At 39.1% G+C, this 21430-nt stretch overlaps 2 protein-coding genes across 5 annotated transcripts in view; one reads left to right on the top strand and one right to left on the bottom strand.

Moving 5' to 3' along the window:
• ST7L (suppression of tumorigenicity 7 like) overlaps positions 1 to 17756 on the bottom strand; it is a 59187-nt gene extending 41431 nt beyond the window's left edge. For 3 of the 4 annotated variants that reach the window (XM_021001851.2, XM_021001845.2, XM_021001855.2), the window contains exons 1-5: positions 17154 to 17756; positions 14192 to 14274; positions 10654 to 10807; positions 4803 to 4857; positions 2937 to 3052 (exon numbers count right to left, since the gene is read on the bottom strand). In XM_021001851.2, coding sequence (XP_020857510.1) covers positions 2937 to 3052; positions 4803 to 4857; positions 10654 to 10807; positions 14192 to 14274; positions 17154 to 17352 — 607 coding nt within the window. In that variant the 5' untranslated portion in view covers positions 17353 to 17756. Of the gene's footprint in view, positions 1 to 2936; positions 3053 to 4802; positions 4858 to 10653; positions 10808 to 14191; positions 14275 to 16155; positions 17004 to 17153 lie in introns of those variants that run through there. The other variant, XM_021001859.2, reaches the window with a different exon arrangement.
• Positions 17757 to 17854: 98 nt separating this feature from the next.
• CAPZA1 (capping actin protein of muscle Z-line subunit alpha 1) overlaps positions 17855 to 21430 on the top strand; it is a 42814-nt gene continuing 39238 nt past the window's right edge. Inside the window, 2 exon segments of the mRNA XM_021001868.2 lie at positions 17855 to 17898; positions 17900 to 18029. Of these exon segments, the coding sequence (XP_020857527.2) occupies positions 17870 to 17898; positions 17900 to 18029 (159 nt within the window). The 5' untranslated portion in view covers positions 17855 to 17869.

Genomic DNA, 21430 nt, shown 5'->3' with positions numbered 1-21430 from the left:
CCCATCCCTGGTATACACAATTTAACAACTTTGGGGGCATAATTCCACATTGCTTACCAACAACGTATTGATGTACATGTTTCCACAAACAACCCTTCCAGCATTTGTCATTTTCCATTTTTTGTCAATTTTGCCAATCTGATGGGTATGAGGTGAAACCTCGTTTCAATTTGCATTTCTCTAATTATTAGTGATCTGGAGCAGTTTTTCAGTAGTTATTGATAGTTTGGATTTCTTCCCTTAGGTACTACCTATTCACATCCTTTAACCATTTATCAATTATTTAGTGGCTCTTATTCCTTGTGTATCTTAGAAACGAGGCCTCTACCAGAGAAACTTGCTGCAAAGCTTTTTCCTATTTGCCTGCTTCTCTTCTAATATTAGCTGCACTGATTTTGTCTGTGTAAAAACCTTTTCATTATATGTAATTAAAATTTACCTTTTACAATCCTTCTTTATCTTGTTTGGTCATGAACTTTTCCTTTATCCACAGATCTGACCAGATGTAATTTCTTCCTTGCTTTTCTAATTTGCTTATGATTTTACCCTTTAAGCTTAAATTATGTACTCATTTGAAATCTATATGGTGTGAGTTGTTAAACTATACCTAGTTTCTTCCAGATTGTTTTCCAGTTTTCCCAAGAATTTCTGTCAAATAATGGGTTGCCTTATCCCAATAGCTGGAATTTATTCTTGGGTTTATCCAACGCTAATCTGTCGTGCTCTTTTGCTTCTATATTTTGGTACCTAATGTGCTCTACTGAACAACCTATTTTTTGACCTGTATCATACTATTCTGACAATTACTACTTTGTAATACAGTTTGAGATCTGGTATTGCTAGGCTCCTTCTTTCCCACTTTTTTCATTAATTCCCTTGATATTCTTGACCTTTCGTTCTTCCAGATGAGTTTATCATTTATTTCTAGATCTATAAAATGATCCTTTGGTAGTTTTGTATGGCACTGGGTAAGTAAATTCATTTAGAGAGTGTTGCTATTTTTATCATATTGGCCCATCCATGAGCAATTAATATTTCTCCAACTATTTATGCTTGTCTTTGGTGCAGAGTGTTTTGTAATCATGTTCACATAGTCTCCATGTGTCTTAGAAGGTGGACTCTCAAGGATTTTATACTGTCTGCAATTATTCTAAATGGAACTTCTCTTTCTACCTCTTCTGCTGGATTTTGGTGATAATATACAGAAATGCTGATGATCTGTGTAGATTTATTTTATATTATACAACTCTGCTCAAGTTAATTGTTTCAACTAACTTTATAGTTAATGTTAAGGTTCTCTAAGTAAACCATCATATCACCTGCAAAAAAAGAACATTCTGTTTCCTCTTTTTATTCCTCTGATTATTCTCTCAATTTCGTTTTCTTGTCACTGTTATAGCTAGATTGTCTAGTACTATATCGAATAGTAGTGGTGATAATGGACATCCTTGCTTTATCTGTGATTTTACTGAAAAGACTCCTAGATTACCCCTATTACAGATAATCCTAGCTCTTGGTTTTAGATACATACCACTTACATTAAGGAAAGATTAAATTTTTCCTATGCTTTCCAATGTTTTTAACAGGAATAGGTATTGTATCTTCTCAAAAGTTTTTTGGGGCAGCTAGGTGGTGCAGTGGATAGAGTACCAGCCCTGAAGTCAGGAAGACCTGAGTTCAAATCCGCCCTCAGACCAAACACTTGACACTTACCAGCTGTGTGACGTGGGGCAAGTCACTTAACCCCAACTGCCTAAAAAAAAAAAAAGCCTTTTCTGCATCTATTAACATATTCTCATACGATTTTTACTGTCCTTGCTATTAACACAGTCGATTATGTTTATAGTTTTCCTAATACTGAACCAGTCCTGCATTCCGATTATAAATCTAGTTTAGTCATAGTGTAATATCTTCATGAATGCTTGTTGAATATTGAATGAATGTTGAATCTATTGTTATGCCACACTGCTAGAAACTATAAACCTTTAAAGCATTTCCTCTACCTTGTATTTCCATTTACAATTTCCACTAACTATATATACCAATTACCTTGGGTTCATATACAGTTAGCCCAGCAGAAATGTGTTATGGTAAACATAATTTCAACGAAGACACACTGTCTATATCTTTAGACTGTATGGTTTTGCTTGTTTTCTGAAGACCTTTATTTTAGGGTGGCTAGGTGGCACAACGGATAGAGCACTGAGCCTGAAGTCAGGAAGTGAGAATTCAAATCCATCCTCACACATTTACCAGCTGTGTGACCTTGGACAAATCACTTAATTTCTCTTTGCTTCAGTTTCCTTAACTGTAAAATGGGGATAATAATAACACCTACATCCCAGTATTCTTATATGAATCAAATAATACTTACAAAGCGCTTAGCACAATACCTAGCACATAGTAGATGCTACATAAATGTTAACTATTATTATTATTTTTTTAAAAGTATATATGTTTTTTATCCTTTCAGTGAGAACTATTGATCTTTTCTAACACTTTGCATCCCTAATTTACTCACTGGGTCAAGTACAGGTCAACTCTCTTCTCCTATTTTCCTCCCTCCTACCCAATTACACATTTTTTAGATAATCATTTTCTATTCTAAACTATTGTGCAATCTATGTGTGATTAAGTCATTGATATAGTTCATCTGAAGGTTGACTTCCTTTGGATAATAAAAGAAACAACTTCACAAAGTTTATTAAGTACTGTAGTATCTTTTTTCTCAGGGAAACTAACAGGAATGTCAAATCAGTTCCCAATTTCGATGAAAGTTTCAACTCAATCTGAGTTTCTTATACAAAAAATTTTAACTCTTAGCTACATAAGTACACCATAATCAATAACTGTGAAGAGAGAGCTACAGAAATCTTTAAATACCTTCCATAATCACCACTTCCCTTAATATCATGAAGGACAAAAAAAAAGAGTACCTGTATCTGAAGGACGTAGAGAATCAGTATCACAAGTGAAAAAGGTCTGATGATCCTGAGCTGACAAGTTCATGTCGTAGTATGTAAGTGGTTCCTTACCCGTCACCCATGTATATCTTTACCAAAACAGAAGAAAACATTCAAATTGAGCATAACAGACAACCTGCCAACTTCAACAGATACTATTTTAAATGCTAAAATGTGCTAGTCAATTTTACTTTTGGAAAGCATTACTATTTTGTATTTATTATTTGCTCAAATAATTTATTGATTTATTAAAAAAGAAAATTTAAATTAGAAACATGCAGTAGGGTAGAGTGGAAAAAATGCTGGACACGATGTCAGAAGTGCCAAGTTTGAATACCAGCTCTGATACTCACTATGTAATCTCTGAGCCTATCTGTAAAACGAGGATAATAATGCCTACACTACCTATGTCACAAGGCTGTTCTAAGGAAAGTATTTTTGTAAATTTTAAAGTGCTATAGAAGTCTGAATTGCTTTATTATCACAGTGCGTATCACATTAAAGGCTCTTAATAAATGTTTACTGACTATTGACACCAATCACAACTAGTTTAGGTGCTTCTTCCCTTATCAAAGCTCTTAAGAAAACAAAAAACACCTCAAAGAACTATTCCCCAAGTTATCAAGAGATTCATGAAAATGTTGCTATCATTGCCTAAGAAAATATTTCAATTCGCCTCAAATTGAACGATGGCACTTCTTAATTTTGAAATGGTCAAATAAAATACAATAGTGACCAAAAGCAAAGAGTAATAGCCAGATGACAAAACTAAAAATATATATATTTCTATGTAGTGTAAAAATGCCCAACGTTATTAGGAAACAAATACACAAAGCAGGATAGGTAAACACACACACACACACACACACACACACACACACGCACGCGCACGCACACACACACACACACACACACACACACACACACACACCCCAATAACCAGGAAAAGCATACTAAACTAAAACCAAGTGGAGTCCTATAATAACATATTTATATTCAAAGTGAAATACTTGAGTAAATGCCCCCCTAGCATTTTTGAAGTTTAGTGTCTTATTGGGAAATATGCTGACATGTGAAATGTTCTTTTATCCTGATTATTTCTGAATACTTTCTGTAACTACTGAGAGTCAAAATATCTATTTCCTAAATTGTATATCAAGAGAATATTTGTTCTGAAGGAATGTTTCTTATTATTATTGAAGGAAAAATGCTTATTGGATTTGAGCAGAATATAAACACCTCAAGGGTAGGATTTTGTCTCTGTACCCTCGGTGCCAGCACAGGACTTTGTACATAGCAGGCACTTAATAAATGTTTACTGAACTGAAGGAAACAATAATAACAATGTTTCTACAAGCTAAGCCTTAGGCAAATCACACTGCCTTAATATACTCTAGTTTCAGAGGGCAGCTAGGTGGCACAGTGGATAGAGCACTGGCCCTGAAGTCAGGTAGGACCTGAGTTCAAATCCAGCCTCAGACCAAACACTTGGTACTTACTAGCTGTGTGACCCTGGGCAAGTCACTTAGCCCTAACTGCCTAAAAACAAAAACAAAAAAATATATATACTCTATATAAGTGACTTGCCCAGGGTCACACACCTAGCGTCATGTTTGGTCTGAGGCCAGATTTGAACTCAGGTCCTCCTGACTTCAAGGCTGGTGCTCTATCTACTATACTGCCTAAGTTTCCCACCCACAAATGGGGCAAAACTGTTAACCTATTTCACAGAACAGCAGTAGTTTTAATATTCACAAAATATGTGGTGTTTCCATAGCATTTTTCATCAGGAACTAAATATCATTATTACTAATATATTTTAAAATTAAATTAAAATACCTTCTATATTCAGCTCCTCTGAAAAGATTTAAAGGGTTTCGCCATACCTTGCATTCTAGAAAAGTAAAATGAAAACATATATAAAATTATGACAGAAAAACTACATATGACAATTAAAGAAATAATACTTGGACATGAGAGAGACCATTAAATTCATTCATTCACCATATATTTACTAAGTACTTTCTACTGTGCTAGGTGCTGTGGGGAAAACAATGATTAAAATTTGGTCCCTATCTCTAAAGACATCAGAAAAGATAAGACAAAGAAACAGATACCTACACTATAAAGAAGCAGGTAAAATATTCAAGAAGTTCAGCGAAGGAGAGCTAACTTCCTGCTAGGAGAAAACAGGAAGAAGTCCAAAGGAGGGAGTATTATTTTAGTTAGCCTTAAAGGCCGAGTAAGAACTTGAAGGGGTAGATATTTATGAACAAGGGCAAAGAACGGGAAAATGTAGGGTGTGTGCTGCAGTCACCCAATCTGGCTAGAAGTTAGGTTGGAAAGGCAGGCCAGCTCTAGAAGAGCCTTGAATAGCAGGCTAAGCAATTTATCAGACAGCCTGCAAACTCCCAAACTCTCAAAACTTACTAGTGCTGGGATCAGATTAAAATGTAATTGGGAAATGTTTAACAAAATAAAATAAAAATACAATACAACAGAGATATGTTAATTTGTGATGTTCTAAATCCATACAGGGATCCCTTTCTATTCGATTTTTATTCTAGTGGTTTAGATATTATTCAGTAGGCATGGAAAACCATTTAAAGTTTTCAAACTATGGAATAACATTAAGTATGTTATTTTAGGAAGATTACTATAGTAAATATCAGCTAGGACATGGCACAGAAAAATTTCCATAGAATTATAGCTATTGTGAAAATAATATCTTTTCTTTGTGAATAAATAGCAAAAATACACGTTCTACTATGTATTTGCATTAGGCAATAATTGTTCTCTCTTTCTGAATTTCCATGGAATGTTCAGCCTCTAAGATATGAAATTGCTACCACCCCTCCCTGTACTTCTGAAAGACTATTAGCCTTGATTTCCATTTGATGTTTGTGGTGGCAGTGGTGGTGGTTTTAAAACAAATTATCTGACTACAACAGTTGATTTTTTTAAGCAAGGTGGGTCAAAATCATCAATCTGGTAAAATAGCTTTATTAATGTTTTTTAATCCTCCACTAACATTCTACTTGAGAAACTAGGTGGCCCAGTGGATACAGCACTGGGCTTGAAATCAGGAAGAATCATCTTCATGAATTCAAATCTGGCCTCAGACATTTACTAGCCACGTGGCCTTGGGGAAGTCACTTAACCCTGTTTGCCTCAGTTCCTCACCTATAAAATGAGCTAGAGAAGAAAATGACAAACCACTCTATCTTTGCCAAGAAAACCCCAAAATAGGGTCACAAAGAGTCGCATACGACTGAAACAATTGAACAACAACAACAACAACAAAAACCCAAATGTTTAATTGTGGCATGGTGGCATCCCTGGGTTCCAAAAGGCTATGCTAGCAGTGTTCAAGTTCTTACTTAGAGTTGACCCTGCTAGAAATATTTCAAGTATAGATGATGGACTGTTGTTCAAAGCCCAATCTAAGTTCAGAAAAGCTCACCGCCATAAAACTGACCAATGGGCATGAACTCCTTGGATATGGCGACTCAGGAAACTGTCTACTAAAGTGTGACTGGGGAAGTAGGGGGCTACATTGCTGGGAAGAGTACCCATACTAATTAAATCACAAGTCTTCTGAAATGTTATTACAATAGAATTAGATGATCTGTGTAGAATAGAAAGAAAGCAGCAAAGCCAATAATCCCCAAATCATCTACGTCTAGTGATAGAATAAATCATTTTTCACATGCCCCAATAAATTTTTCCTAATTCTGTTTGATTTAGACTAATAACAGCAGGGGGGGACAAAGAGTATGTATTTTATAATATGGGAAAGTTAGTCTAGATTTAAAAGCTGACTATGCATAACTGAGGACTGCAGCTCCCTTAAAGAGAGCAGAGGAGGGCAGAGCAAAGATGGTAGAGTGATAGAAAGCAAAACTGTCAAAGTCCTTTCCACAAACGCCTCCTAACAGATTTAGAAAACTCAGACAAGGGAAATAAGAAATAATCACAGTGAGTCCTTTGTCCAGAACAGCTGAGCATAGAGAGACAACCAGAAAGGTGGGCACTAGGGACAAGGTTAAGTGACCACTACAGCACCTAGGGAGAGGCTGTGTACCACAAGAAAAGGTCTCAGATGCAATGTGGCACTCTGACAGGTATTAACTGGCAGCTTTATCATCCATTCCCCAATCTCTAGTCACAAATTCAGGGTGGAGTGAGAAGGGGACCTGCCCAGTGGCATTTCCATTCCTGGGTAGGCAGGCCACAGGCAGTATATGGAGAAAAAAGAAATCTGCACACCAGCAGCAGCAGTTATGGCCAAGACCTCAGAAGCAAAGCAGGGCCCATATAGCCCAGCCTGCAGAAGAATAACCAAGGAAGGAATTCCAAACCAAAGGAGAGCCTACCATGCAGCCTCTCTGAACCAACAGAGCTTTCCAGGTGCCTGATGGATGCTGAGTCCAGTAGCATCTACTCCTGCACAGGCTCAGGCCAGGGGGGCAGCCATCACACTTGGCTTTGATCAGACCCTTTAGGGAACAGGTCCCAAGTGTGTCCCTGATATCCTAGAATAACACCACACTCCCTACGCAAGAAAGCAGCAACAGGACCAACCTGGAAGTGCCACACAGCCCAGCCCTAACACCTCATCCAAAGTCAGGAAGGAAGCTGGGAGAATGGGTAAATAAGACCCTGACTATAATGAGCTATTATGGTGACAGGATGCCCAACACATAAGCACAGAAGAGAATGACTTCAAAATATCTATAAGCATGCTTCAGAGAAAAATATACCTTGGGCACAAACTCAACTAGAACTCCTAAGACAAATAAATTGAGTTTAAAAATTAGTTTAAAATGTTTTTATAAATGGAATGAGAGTGCTTGAAGAAAAACCTAGAAAAGAAATGAGAGCTATGGAAGAAAGAAATGGAAGGGATTAACAGCTTGGCACAAAAAGTACAAAACCTTGCCCAAGCAACAAACTCCCTGAAAATTAGAATGGACGGGGGCAGCCAGGTGGCTCAGTGGATAAAGCATTGGCCCTGGAGTCCGGAGAACCTGAGTTCAAATTCAGCCTCAGACATCTGACACTAGCTGTGTGACCCTGGGCAAGTCACTTACCCCCATTGCCTAGCAAAAACAAAATAAAACAAAATTAGAATGGACCAAATAAAGCCAATGACTCCATGAGCCAAAAGGAAATATTAAAAAAAAAAAACCAAAAGGCTGAAAAAATGGAAAAAAAGTATGATATCTCATATCAAAAATAACTGACCTAGAAAATAGATCCAGGAGAAAAAATTTAATAATCATTGAACTTTGAATGTTATAATCAAAAAAAGAACCTAAACACCATATTTCAAGAAATTATGAAAGAAAATTATCCATATATCTTAGAACCAGAGGGCAAAGTGAAAACATAAAGAATCCACCTCCTAAGATAAAAGAAACACTAAAAAGAAAACTCCCAGATACATCATAACTAAAATCCAGAGCTTCAAGGTAAAAGAAAAAAACATACTGCAAACAATTAGAAAGTAAGAATTCAAGTACACAGGAGTCAAAGTCAGGATCACACACAATTTAGCAGTTACCACTATAAAGGAGCAGAGAGCTTGGAATACAATATTCCAGAAGGATATCAGCTTATAGCTAAGAATAACTTAGCCATCAAAACTGTATATAATGCTACAGGGGAAAAAATGGGCCTTTAATAAAATAGAGGACTTCCAAGCATTCCTTATCAAAAGACTAGAGCTGCAGAGAAACTCTGAAGTACAAACACAGAAGTGAAAAGAAAGATAAAAAGGTAAACATGAATGAACAATGATAAAGGACTAAACAAGAATAAACTGCTAGCATTTAAACATGGGGAGATGATACATGTCTCTCTTTTAGGAAATTCAATTAGACAAGGCCTGAGAGTAGTCCTGTCATGCCTTGATGATCCTAAGAATGAAAAGAGAAGAAGAGGGATATACTGGAGGGGGGGAGAACATCTCACATAATCGGAGTGCACAAGTTGTTTGTCCTTCATTTCCAAAGTGGACCAATGATATCACAGGTAATGTACTGGCATTAACTGGATTTAGTGAGGCATGGTCGCACAAAGTCAGCAGCCTCACTCTCTCTTCTAGAGTCATCAAAGTCCAGCGGCAAGACAAAAGTCAAGTTGACTGGCAATGGCCTGGGATGCATGGATGACTCTGGCATCTTCAATTCCTGACCATGCTCTAAGCTCTCCATAGTGCCTGCTTCAGCCACCTTCAGTGCCACTGGAACAAACTGTTCTCATCTTCCCATTCCACATGGGGGAAGTCTTCTTATGCTTGAGTAGACACCCCCCTAACTCACCAACAGATTTGAGGCCCATAGGTTACCCTCAACCTGGTTTAGCTTGTCAGCTGAAAAGGTTTTCTGGGGTGTGGCCACTGAGCATGCTACAGCTTCTTGGAGCCACAGGTGAGAGAGCTGAGTGCCAGGTAGATACCAAAGATAGATGAGCAGCCCCGAAAAGGGCTCTGCAAGTCCTCACACCAGAGGTGCTAGTGCTCCTTGAACACCACATAACCCCAAGTAGTTATCTATACAAAAATGTGGAAGGGATAGAAGTAGACACTTGAACCTCACTCTCATCTCAACTGGTCAAAAGGAGAAAGAACACACACACATACACACACACGAACACACACACACAGAGCTGCATACAGAAATATCTTTCACTCAAATGTGTAATCAAAGGGAAAGGGGAAAAGAAGGAGTGGGAATTAGAGAGAAGGTAGACTAAGGGAGTAATCAGTCCCAAGCAAAACAAATTCTAAGAATTATAAAATTTTATTATAGCTCTTTTTGAGGTGGCAAGGAATGATAACCTTTGGTCCTTGTCCACTGGAGAATGAACAAGTTATGGTATATAAATGTGATAGAATACTATTGTGCTAAATTCTAATCACTGACCTTATTAATGATCAACCAGGATTCCACAGGATTAATGATGAAGCATGCTACCCACTTCTTGAAAAAGAGCACAGAATGAGGGCAGAATGAGACAAATATTTTTTTAGAATGTGGCCAATGTGGAAATTTGTTTAGACTGACTACACATGCATACACAATGATTTTTGTTTTTCTTGAGTTTTCAATGGGGGGAAGGGGGAGCTTGGCATAAGAGGGTTAGAAGGATCTTAGAAGATTAAAATAAACAAAATTATACACACTTATGTGCATATATATGTGTGTCTATATATGTATGTGTATATGTGAGTATATATGTGTATTTGTATATATACACATATATACATACGTATGTGTATGTATGTGTGTATGTGTGTGTGTGTGTGTGTGTGTTTATGTAAAAAGAAAACTTGGGAGCTGTGACCAACACATTGACTAACCACAAATCCTGAGGCCTCATGATGAAATATGCTGCCCATCTCCTGACAGACAGGTGAGCAACTCAGTGCAGATTGAGACATTTTGTTCAAACGTAACCGATGAGAAATTTTGTTTTTCTTAACTATACATACTTGTAACAGGGGTTTTGTTTTGCTTCCTTCCTCGAGGTGGGGAAAAAACAAGTGGGCGAGAGAGAAGGCTGACCTTTATTCGAAAATAAAATAAAATTTAATTTAAAAAAATAAAAACTAAAGAAAGTGAGGAAAAAAAGAGACTTGCCTATTTTGTACTTTAAAAAAATCAAGATTAGACATATTAGTCACCTGACAAATTTTGTCTATTGGTATCAGCTTCCCTGCTACCAGAAGGAGAAGGTTCTTTGTTCTCTGTCCCTCCAATAAGTGGCCGCAAATGGCTTATAGATACTTGCTCAATAAATGATGTGCCATACTTCCGGAAGTACCACCATTCAAATATCTGTAAAAAAACAGAAAACAGCACTTAAGACAGATATGGTCACTGCGAACTCAAAGTCAAATTGACCTTTTTTTAAAAGTTATTCCCATTTAAGTCAGTATTTTAAACCAGATCTTGTTCTTAAAACAAAACCAATAAAATATACTAAACAAAGAAACATCTCCTTTGCCATAAGAGTTAACATCAAGTTTTAAACAACTTCAAATTAAACTAGAAGATACTTAATCCATGAAAAACTTCAAAAACAGTAAAGGCAGGAATTGTATTTATTTCATCACCCAAATTTAACTTTTAAATAATCTAACACCTGTTTTAGATTGCACTATTAGTGGTACAGAAAGTTTAAGATAGGAACAAAATCATTTTGAAATAGCTGTAATTTTTTAAAAAGTATTAATTCAGAACAGTTGAAGTTCCCCATTGAACACATTTATCAAACACAGTAGTCACAGCTTTCCTGTTTCTTTTTTTTTCTTTTTCTTTCTCTTTTTTTTTTTTAAGTGAGGCAATTGGGGTTAAGTGACTTGCTCAGAATCACGTAGCTAGGAAGTATTATGTGTCTGAGAACAATTTGAACTCAGGTCCTCCTGACTCCAGGGCCGGTGCTCTATCTACTGTGCCACCTAGCTGCTCCTACCTGTTTCTACAGGATACCAAAAGCAATCAATAACTCCAAAGCAAAAATCTGCAGGCAAGTCATCACAATGGTTTATATTCCAACATTAAAGTGCCCTTTATTCTGAAAATGACCAAACTAATTTTATCAAATTACACACACACACACACACACACACAGAGTAACAGAAAGAGCTCTAAGTCAGAGCTCCTAGATTTGAATCCCAGCTCTGGTATTTCATGACTTCTGGCTTCAGTCCTCAACTGCAAAAGGAGGAAGGACTAGATGACTTCTCAGGTGTCTTCCAGCTCTAAATCTATGATTCCATATATACAGGAATGTTCAAAGGATCTATGATTTCTTCATCATGGGGAACTCCAAGTATGGGAATTCCCTTCACTACTCAGATGGCAACTGATCTATACCTTAGTAGATACATCCTAAGGAGTTGTCTGAGATACACGCAGGTTAAAATACCTTAACCAGGGTCACATAGTTAATCAATGTCAGAGACAGGTCTTCTTAAATCCAAAGTCAACATTCTATGAACTATCTTGCTATCCTACCACAGATTTCATATTCACACTTCAAAATGAAGTTTTCTACATCTTGACTGCAGAAATTTAATATAAGAGGCTCTCATATATGTACATTTCTTTCAAACAACCAACTGAAGAGACACTCTTCTGGTAAATGTGTTCTTTTCTTTTATTTAAAATATAAAGCTTACCCACAACCAAAATCACAACCATTCTTAAACTTTTCATATAACCACAAATACGTCAAGTAGATGGATGTCTGAAAAAATAAAATCTTCCAAAACTTCAGTAATTTTTTTTTTGCTTTAATAGGCATTATGACAAATATGTTAGACAAACTCAGGGTTTAAACCGTCATTTTCCAGCACACTAAAAACGAATTCATATAAATAAATACAATTTCCCATCATCTTGACTGGAAAACTTGGTATAATTGACTATTCTTTCTTGCTCACCACCCACATCCAAATACTTGCAAGTATTGTCAATTCTACCTCTAAAACATCCCCCACATCCATCCCTTCATCTCTATTAATTTGACTACCATTCAAGTTCAGGCCCTAGTCATCTCTTACATAGAATACTAAAATAATCTTCTAAATGGTCTCTCAGTTTTCTCCTCCATTTCATTTTTCACATAGCTATCAAAATAATCAATCTAATGTATAAGTCTGCTGTCCAAAACACTGCTGCTTAAAAATATTCAGTGGCTTTCCAGGGCTTAGAAAATAAAATTCAAACTTTTTAGCCTAACACTTAAGGTCTTCTTCTGCAATCTAGCTTCAACCTACTGCACGTATCCATGCTTCAACCAAATAGAACTCCAAGCTATTCCCCAACCTCATACTGTTTTCTTTGCATCAGTACACTCATTCAGGCCTTTGCTTCTACCTTCCCCGATGCCTGGAATACATTCTCATATCTTCTTCACCTGTTTAAAATCCTTCTCTTCTTTCAAAGCCCAGCTAAGGTGTCACCTCCCCATGAAGCCTTTCTGGATTCCTTCTCCCAGTCCCAAAATGATCTTTTCCTCCTCAAATTTATTAAAGCATTTTGTCAGGAACTTTATTACACCTTGTAACACAATTATTTGTCTATATGTCTCAACTCTTCTACTAGTTGATAAACTACCAGCAGTAAGACTGTGTGCAGAGCTGGAACTCAGGTTGGCTCCTTTTCTGCCACCATACTACAGCTGTTTCATGCTTGACCTGAAATGGCTTAATTCGACTTCTCTTCCTACCAAGGCAACAGGCAGTTAATAATCACTGAACGTGGTCCCACTTTAGCATCTTCCTAAGAAGTAGGAAGAAAATTCTTTAAAACAGAAAACATTTCACAAGTAAAAATTGTTCAGGAGACACAAAAATTAAAATTTGATTGCTTCAAAGTCAGGAAAAACAAACTGTCCTTCACCAAATGAACTACCAATGATTTTTTTTTTTTGCAACAACTACAATACTATAAAATGTTGGCTCCTACTGATTTTTAATTACTACACTGGTGTTATATTATCATATTTTTTCACAACTTCTCTCAAAATATGTACATACATGGAATTATTAAACACATGGTCTTATACAACGAATACTAATTTACAACGTGTAGAATGAGAGTTAAAGATAACCATAGAAACTTTACTTGAAAACCCATTGGTTTTAGGAACAACCTTTAGCTGTTATTTCATACATACCTAGAATCAGAACAAAATAGATTTAACTCTGAATACTCATGTTTTTATTTAAAGCTGCTATCGAAAGTTTATGTAAATTTACCTTCTTTTGCATATTAAAAACCCACTGCTTTCAGGTACAACATTTAGATATATTTTATGCTTGTCTAGTATATGTTTAACCATGAATAAAATTTACAAATAATTTCATTTTGAGGCCTGTATTTCACACTTAGCTTTTACTCTGGATTCCTTAATAATGCACAAAAATGAATCAAAGTAATCCATGTCTTATGACCAGCTTTTCACTTTAATTCAGTGGTCAATACACTAAAGTTACTGTGAAACATCTGGTACAGCTAAACATCATTATTTCTACTACAGCTGGAGAGCACCACCTAGAGAGGAGAAATAAGAAGAGTTCACTAGTATAAACATGCTATACTCCTGCTTTTTTCAGATTTTTACACATTCACAATTTACTTTGCCATCATCTGTTTTTCAAGATTTGCACTAATAAATGCACAACATGAATGAAAAAAATACAAACTACTTACAAATATTAGTCCAGATATTAGAGATGATGTCCCTGTTAGTGCCACATAGAATTTTGGAGTCAAAGAATTTAAAAATGCTGTCACTGCAACGAGAAAATAATGTCCAAGTGAAAAAACACTCAAATTCTGAGATATATTTAAGGAGGATGAAAACACAAATGTACATATGAATAAGAGTCATTAATGTAGAAAAATCTCATTTTGAAAAAATGCAAATTCCAAAAAGATTACTGGAAACCAATAGCTTCCATTTTGTTATTACTTCTTATGCAGAATTAAAATCAAGGCAGAATTAAAATCTAATCTTCTTAGAATTTTATGTCATTAATTTGTGGAATTCCAAGAAGCATTACAAAAGTGCTTGCTTTTGTAAAGGAAACCAATAATCTCTTAGTCATACTCAATTATATTTACTTTTCTAAGTGGATGGACAGCTTACTAAACTTCCCTCAGACAGAGCTTTTACTAGAGACACCAAGTCACTCCTTAATTGTTTTGCTGACATACTTATTTTTTCAAAAAAGAATGCTAAAATTTGACCTAGAAAATGGAAGGCATGAATCAGGAACCATTCATTCTGAGAAAGTCTTTCTGGGGTAGAGAATCAAAATAAATCAATAATAAATGTAGCAGAAAGAGCTCTGAGAATGATTTTGACTTTGGTATTGTCCTTGAAGACTAAATAATGAACTAAGCCAGGGGTGGGGAACCTAAGGCCTCAAGGCCACACATGGCCTTGCTCGAGGACCTAGAGGGCCACATGTGGCCTTGAGGCCACAGATTGCCCACCCCTGCATGAAACATTTACTTCAGGAAATACCTTTTCTTAAACACTCTAAGTTTTAAGAAGGAAGTTTTTTTAAAAATTAAAAGTCAAATATGATATGTAAAATAGAGCATGTATGGTTAAAATGAGGGATGGAAATTTGTCCTCAGAGAATACTGCAAATACTGAGCGTATGAATGCAGCAAAGTGAATTGATAAGACCAGATTCATTCAACTTCTAATGCAAGTGACTATTTTATTCTCTCATTGCACCACAGAACAACGTTTGCTTGACTCATTTATTGTTTGTGGTTCTGCTTATTTCTTGAACTACATCACACTACGGCCCAGAATAAAGAATAATTAAGACTAGGCAGGAACCTCGGGAAAACAACTTCCTGGGCAGCAGGAAGGCATCTTTGTTCTTCTCAAACCTAGTCTTGAATTTTCCACCTGTGAGTCTTGTTTCTAATGTTCCCTGTGTGGAGTGTCCTCCCTCCTCCACTTCAACCCTGGCCCAGCTCAAATGTACTTGATCTTCACCAATATCTTCTTGTCATTTTCATTTTACTTTCATATCCTACCTTGTATTACAATTTATGCTTTATTATTACAGATTATGTCCTTTCCATAATGGCAAAGATCACATCTTACTTTTCTTTGTATTGGTTACAGTACCTTGGTCCAAGCCTGTGATTTAATCAATGTAAGAAATTCCTGGTGAGGAAATTCCTTCTACCAAAAAGGACTAGTAATGAGTTGCTCAACAACTTACAATCTCAAGAGTTCCTCGGGGAGTTGAGCAGTCCAATGACTTGTCCGGGGTCACACAGGTAATATGTTTCATACTCAAGAGTTAAGCCCAGTTAACCCTGAATCTAAAGTCTGCTCTCTAAGCATCATACCTTGAAACTTGCTGCCTCTCAAAAAAGTTTCTTACAAGACAAGAATCAAAGGATTTGGAGCTAAAAGATGCAAACTCACCATTATATAGATGAGAAAAATTAGGCCAAAGAAATGAAATGAGTGTTCAAGGTCACTGAGGCAGTAAATATTCAAACTCAAGTTCTCTAACTAACCATAAATACAGTGTGCTTTCTACTGTACCCAGCTACCTTTACACAGAACAGGATTTCATTACTTATCTACTGAATGAACTTCTTGACAGTACATGCCATCAAACACAAAAATCACTAACTTGTTGAGATTGTTGCAATGGAGTCAAATACAGAGAGCAGTCCTAATCCATCCACACGGATCCTGGAGGGCTGCATATTGACTCAGTTTTAAAAGATAATGTTACGTATATTTTATTGTATTTTTATCTGCTTCGTTAAATATCCCAATAGTTTTAACCTGGTTCAGGCACTCAGGAGTGTTGCCAGTCTGAGACTTCTGGCTTATGGCAACCCCCCTTAAGAAATCTTTTAAGAACTGGTATGACATTAATCCTTCAAGTCCCCCACCCCCAACCAGGGTAGGGAGAGAAGTCAGATTTCTGATTATTAAAAAAAAAATAATTTAAAAAAGAGGACAGGTGTGATGGTGCAATGCAATAAATACAGGGTGTCCCCAAAGTTTTAGGCTTTTTTATCTTAAATTTAAGCTTTAATAGGGATTAAAATTTAAACCTGCACAAACAGTTCGCATTTATTAAGCTTCTGCTACGTGCAAAGTTCCATGTTAGGTGTTGTGGAGGTAAAGTCAAAGAACACCTCCAAATTAGTTTCTGCCCAATATCCATCAATATGCACTGACGCCAGGCAATGTGCTGGGGGCTGCGGGATCGCTTCGCCTCTCCCCGCGTCCTCATGGGTAAAATGGGGCTGCCGGGACCGAGAGACAGCCGCAGGACACGCCAGCCAAGCCCTCGGCAGCCGAGGGTTAAAGAGCACGGAGGGAGTGTCGGTAATGATGGGTGACAACCTGCCCCGGGCTCTCCTCGCGGAAAGCGGAGCGCGGGCAGGGAAGGGGAGGAGCCCGCGCCGGCTCAGCCCGGGCTCCAGTTTGACAATCAGCTGCAGGCCGCGGCGGGGCGGAGGGGGGAACGTCCCGGAAGGGAGCGCCCCCCTTCCCCTCTCCCCTGCCCCTCCCTCCTCCGCCCCGCGCCCTAGGGACCCGGCGCCCGCCCGCCTCCGCTCACCCTCCACCCCCGGGGCTCCCCCACCCCGCCTCAGGGCGGCTGTGGCCTCTCACCCGCCGCCAGGTTCTCACACAGCCTCAGGGGAGCTCTCAAAGCGTAAAGCAACCCCAGGCCGGCCAAGACCCACAGCGAGCCACCGGCCCCCGCCAGCCCGGCCCGCAGGCGCTGGGCCCAGCCCGCGCATGAGCCGGGGCCCTCGGGAGGGGGAGGAGTAGGCGCTGCAGAGGCCGCCGCTTCGCCGCCATCCGCCATCTTGCACGTCCCGCGGACGCTCGGGAAAGAGGAGGCGGAGGCGGCGGCGGGAATCCTGGGATAGCGGCGGACCTGAAGGAAGAGCGGACAGTGATGAGGGCACCCTAGGGAGCCGGGGGAAGACGAGATGAGCCTTCCCTTCTAGCCCTAGATCCTTGGGGAAGGGTTGGGGGGAAGAAACGTCGACGTCCCTCTCCCTACGTGGACGGGACTGAAGTTCGCGTCCCCATTCTGAGGAGTTGATTAGCATTAGCTTTGCTGATATTGAATCTCCACTGACACTCCCCAGCCCCCTTAGCAGCCGTGGAGTAAGCCGTGCTTTGGACTGAGGGCAACGGGGGTGGTTATCATGAGCCCCGCACATGGGGACGAGTCACTGCCAGCCGGCTGACCCAAGATTTGTGGCTTCTGGGCCCGTCAGTGCTACTCAGTGCGAGAAGGAGAAAATGAATGGCTTGGGAACTGTCCGAAACAAGCACGGCCTCCCGGGGTCTTCCGCTTAGTGCCCTTAACGAACATGGCGCAGCAGCGGACCGAGTTTCCGGAAGTCTCCCCACCCCCTACGTTGGGTTCAGTCATCCCGCTTCCTTCCCGGCTTGCTTCGCGCGAGCCGCCGGGCTGGGCCAGAGCAGCCCAAGATGGCCGACTTCGAGGATCGGGTGTCGGATGAGGAGAAGGTAGGTACTGGACTGCCCCTCGCCTCCCCTCACCCCCCACTGGAGACTCGACAGGGTGGGGGTTCGACCCGGCTGGATCGGGGCTTTGATGGGGGCCCCCAGACAGAAGGGTCTGCGCGGGGCAGGGCAGAAGTCGGGGCGCGCACCTTGTCTGGCTTCTCCCCCGGGGGCTCCCCGCCGCCTCTCGGGGGCCCCAGTTCCCCATTCCTCCTCTCTCTTCTTCCCGGCGGGACCCGAGCCGCTGCCCCTCCCTGCGGCCACTCAACAGCGGCCCCCAGAAGGCCGGGAGTCTCCCCTGCTAAATACTGTCCGCGGGCTGTTCAAAATATGGGGGGAGGGAGGAAGTCGCGACAAGTCGTGATATGACACCTCTCCCCTCCCCTTCCTGTTTTCTGGCCTCCCCTTCACCCCGTCCCACTCCCCAAGTTCTAGGCGTGACAGGGGCTTTTGCTGGGCGAGTCACTTCCTGGTCCGGGTGGCATTTTATTTATTTATTTTTCTTCTTTTTTCCGCCCCTCCTTTCTCAGGAAGGACTGAGACTGTCTGTCGGGACTCCTCGACTGGGCGAGGCTGTGGGTGCCTGCCCTCAGGGAGCCCTGCCCAGGCTCACCTTCCGTGGGAGCCAGGCTCCGAACCCTTGGGATGTAGCTCTTGAGCATCCTTTCTTTAAAAGGTGGAGAGCGGATAATTTAGGTCTTTTTGCCATTCTCGTTAACATCTAGTAAGTTTGAGGAGCCAGTAGAAGGTGGACACAGGAACTGAATCGTCGTTTCTCTCTCCGTTGGCCGGGTCAAAGAAGAACGCTTTTCATCTCTTCGGTGCTCTGTCCCCCGTTTTCTCTCACCCTTGATCCAGCTGTTTGAAGTTAACTTAATGTTTCACTTGTGAAAGTATTGAGAAATTTAGATACAAGTAAGGCCGTGTTACTGGGTGTGTGAGATGAGATCTTTTTCTGAGAATGGCTCAATTCCTGGTGGTTTCTGATTTTTTTTTTTGGTCTGCATCTTTAGATAGTTCCTGCTGTAGTCCTCACACATGCTGTGGGGACTCATTAAATATTGGTAGGTATCAAAAATAGAGAAGATTGAAAAGTAGAACCTGTTTTCTTAGGTCTGGTTCCATGGATAGACTCACACATGCTTTCCAATAGAAGTTGAATTGATGCTGAAGACTTAAATCTTTAAAGTGCTCTTTAAGCACTAAGATTTCTCTTATTTGAAAATTGGTTCTTATTAATGCTGATAACTTAAAATGCAAGTCATTGATAAAAATTTTTCCAGTCCCCAAACAATGGCCAACTTAATTTTATGAAGTAAGAATTACAGCAAAATTTCTGTGCAGCAAAAGGATTTGGACATTCACAGATTCTGTTGTACACAAAACATACTCTTTTAGCATTTTGCTGCTTTCCTGTCATGTGGGGTAAGTCTCATTCAGCAAGTATTCATTAGTCAGCTACTATGCACTAGAGAGTGCTAAACAAGGGACATAGTATATCCTTTTAATTAAAAATGGTTTGAGAATCTAAAACTGATAATTTAGGGAAATTCATTTGATAAGAGCAAATTGAAATGTCTTTGAATATACTATACATATAGTATACCATCTGTTATTTATTTTTAATAGAGAATGATTTTTAAGAACATAAACCAGAGAAATCATTTGTTATATAGGATTATTAAATAAATATGTTGACTAATGTTTAAATTAATTGTTATTCACAAAAGTTGATAAAATATCACAATCTCAAGAGTTGGAAAGATCCTCAGAGGCCAGTTAATCTAACTCGTACCTGGGCAGACTCTCTTCTGCAGTGTACCAATAAATGGTCATCCTATCACACCTGTGGTGATAGGGAATCTACTATCCCATTTAACTTTAGGATAACTTTAATTATTAGGAAATGTTTCCTTAGATGGAGACTAAATATACTTTTTAAAATTTCCCCAAATTGCTTCTCTGCCTACTGGGGCCAAACAGAACAGGTGCCATTTCACTTCTAGGTGATACCCTTCAAATGCTTGAAGGCAACAACCATGCCCCCTCTTTATTTCTCCCCATAGTTTTCTCTAAGCTAAAGAAATATTCACGTAATATCACCCAGTTATAAGATACCATATGTACAATGATGATGATAAATCCATAGAACTTATCTCACAAGATTGTTGTAGGGTCACAGGAGATGTTTGTAAAAGGCCTTGCAAGCCTTAAATATGTGTATGTATGTGTCTGACCAAGCCAGAAAATGATCGACCTGTCACCTCCCTAGTCCTAAACAGCTGCTTCTTAAAGCTGTTTAAATTCTATTAGCTTATTTTTCTGCCATATCATTCATTTCTTAATGAGTTTGAAGTCTTATGAAACTTTCAGATCTTTTTTCACAGGAACTGGCATCTATTAATGCCTCCTTCATCTTATACTTGTAAAGTTGATTTCTTGAACTCAAGTGCAAAATTTTGCATTTATCCCTAATGTTGTTAGGTTTGGCCCTGTATTTTAACTCGTCAGGATCTTTTTGGATTTTGAGTTTGCCATTCTTTATGTTAACAAGTGCTCCTGACTTCATATTAATTGCAAATTCCACAACAGATTTTAATATCAGAGCTGCTTTTTCCCATCACCAAGCATATCCCTATTGTCTAATTTAATAATGTCAGAATAAGCAGAATATAATTATGGTCACTCGAATGATCTCACACACATACGGACACACACACACATACACGTACACCCCCCCCCAAACTTCGTGGTAAACTCTAAAACAAGTAGAAGTAGTTTCGGATTAATTATGCTATATACCCCTCCATTAGTGTGGATAATTGAGAAATGACTATCAAGGTTCCAGAATCTAACAAATCAGTATGATTTTGATCTTGGTTTTTTATATTATCACATTGCTAGCAATCATCTGGCTTTCACACCTTTCTAACTCAATTTTCAAGATCTTTTTGAAGGTATTTCATTTTGTTGTGTGACTAGGGGATCAGGGTTTTTTCCCCCTCTTTCATGTAAGTTGGAATTTTTGTGATGGTAAGATATGAAGGGTTTTGGGGCAGCTAGGTGGTCCAGTGGATAGAGCTGTAGCCCTGGAGTCAGGAGGACCTGAATTCAAATGTGGCCTCAGACACTTAACTAGCTGTGTGACCTTGGGCAAGTCACTTAACCCTGATTGTCTCACCAAAAAAACAAACAAAAAAAGATATGAAGGATTTTAAAAGTAACATATACTCGTTTGCAGAGAAATAACTATTGCAGCAGGCACAGTGCCTTCCATGGAGATTCTCAACAGATATTTGTAGGTTGAACTGTAAAGACTCCAGAGCCTCTTCTCACAACATACTGTGGATATGGTAACACCATCAAGTATTTTATTATATTAAATGGCTTTTAATAATAACTAG

Source organism: Phascolarctos cinereus, unplaced genomic scaffold, assembly GCF_003287225.1.
Source record: "Phascolarctos cinereus isolate Bilbo 61053 unplaced genomic scaffold, phaCin_HiC Scaffold_5;HRSCAF=322, whole genome shotgun sequence".
NCBI classification, from domain to species: domain Eukaryota; kingdom Metazoa; phylum Chordata; class Mammalia; order Diprotodontia; family Phascolarctidae; genus Phascolarctos; species Phascolarctos cinereus.
This window is presented reverse-complemented; position numbering and strand designations above follow the sequence as displayed.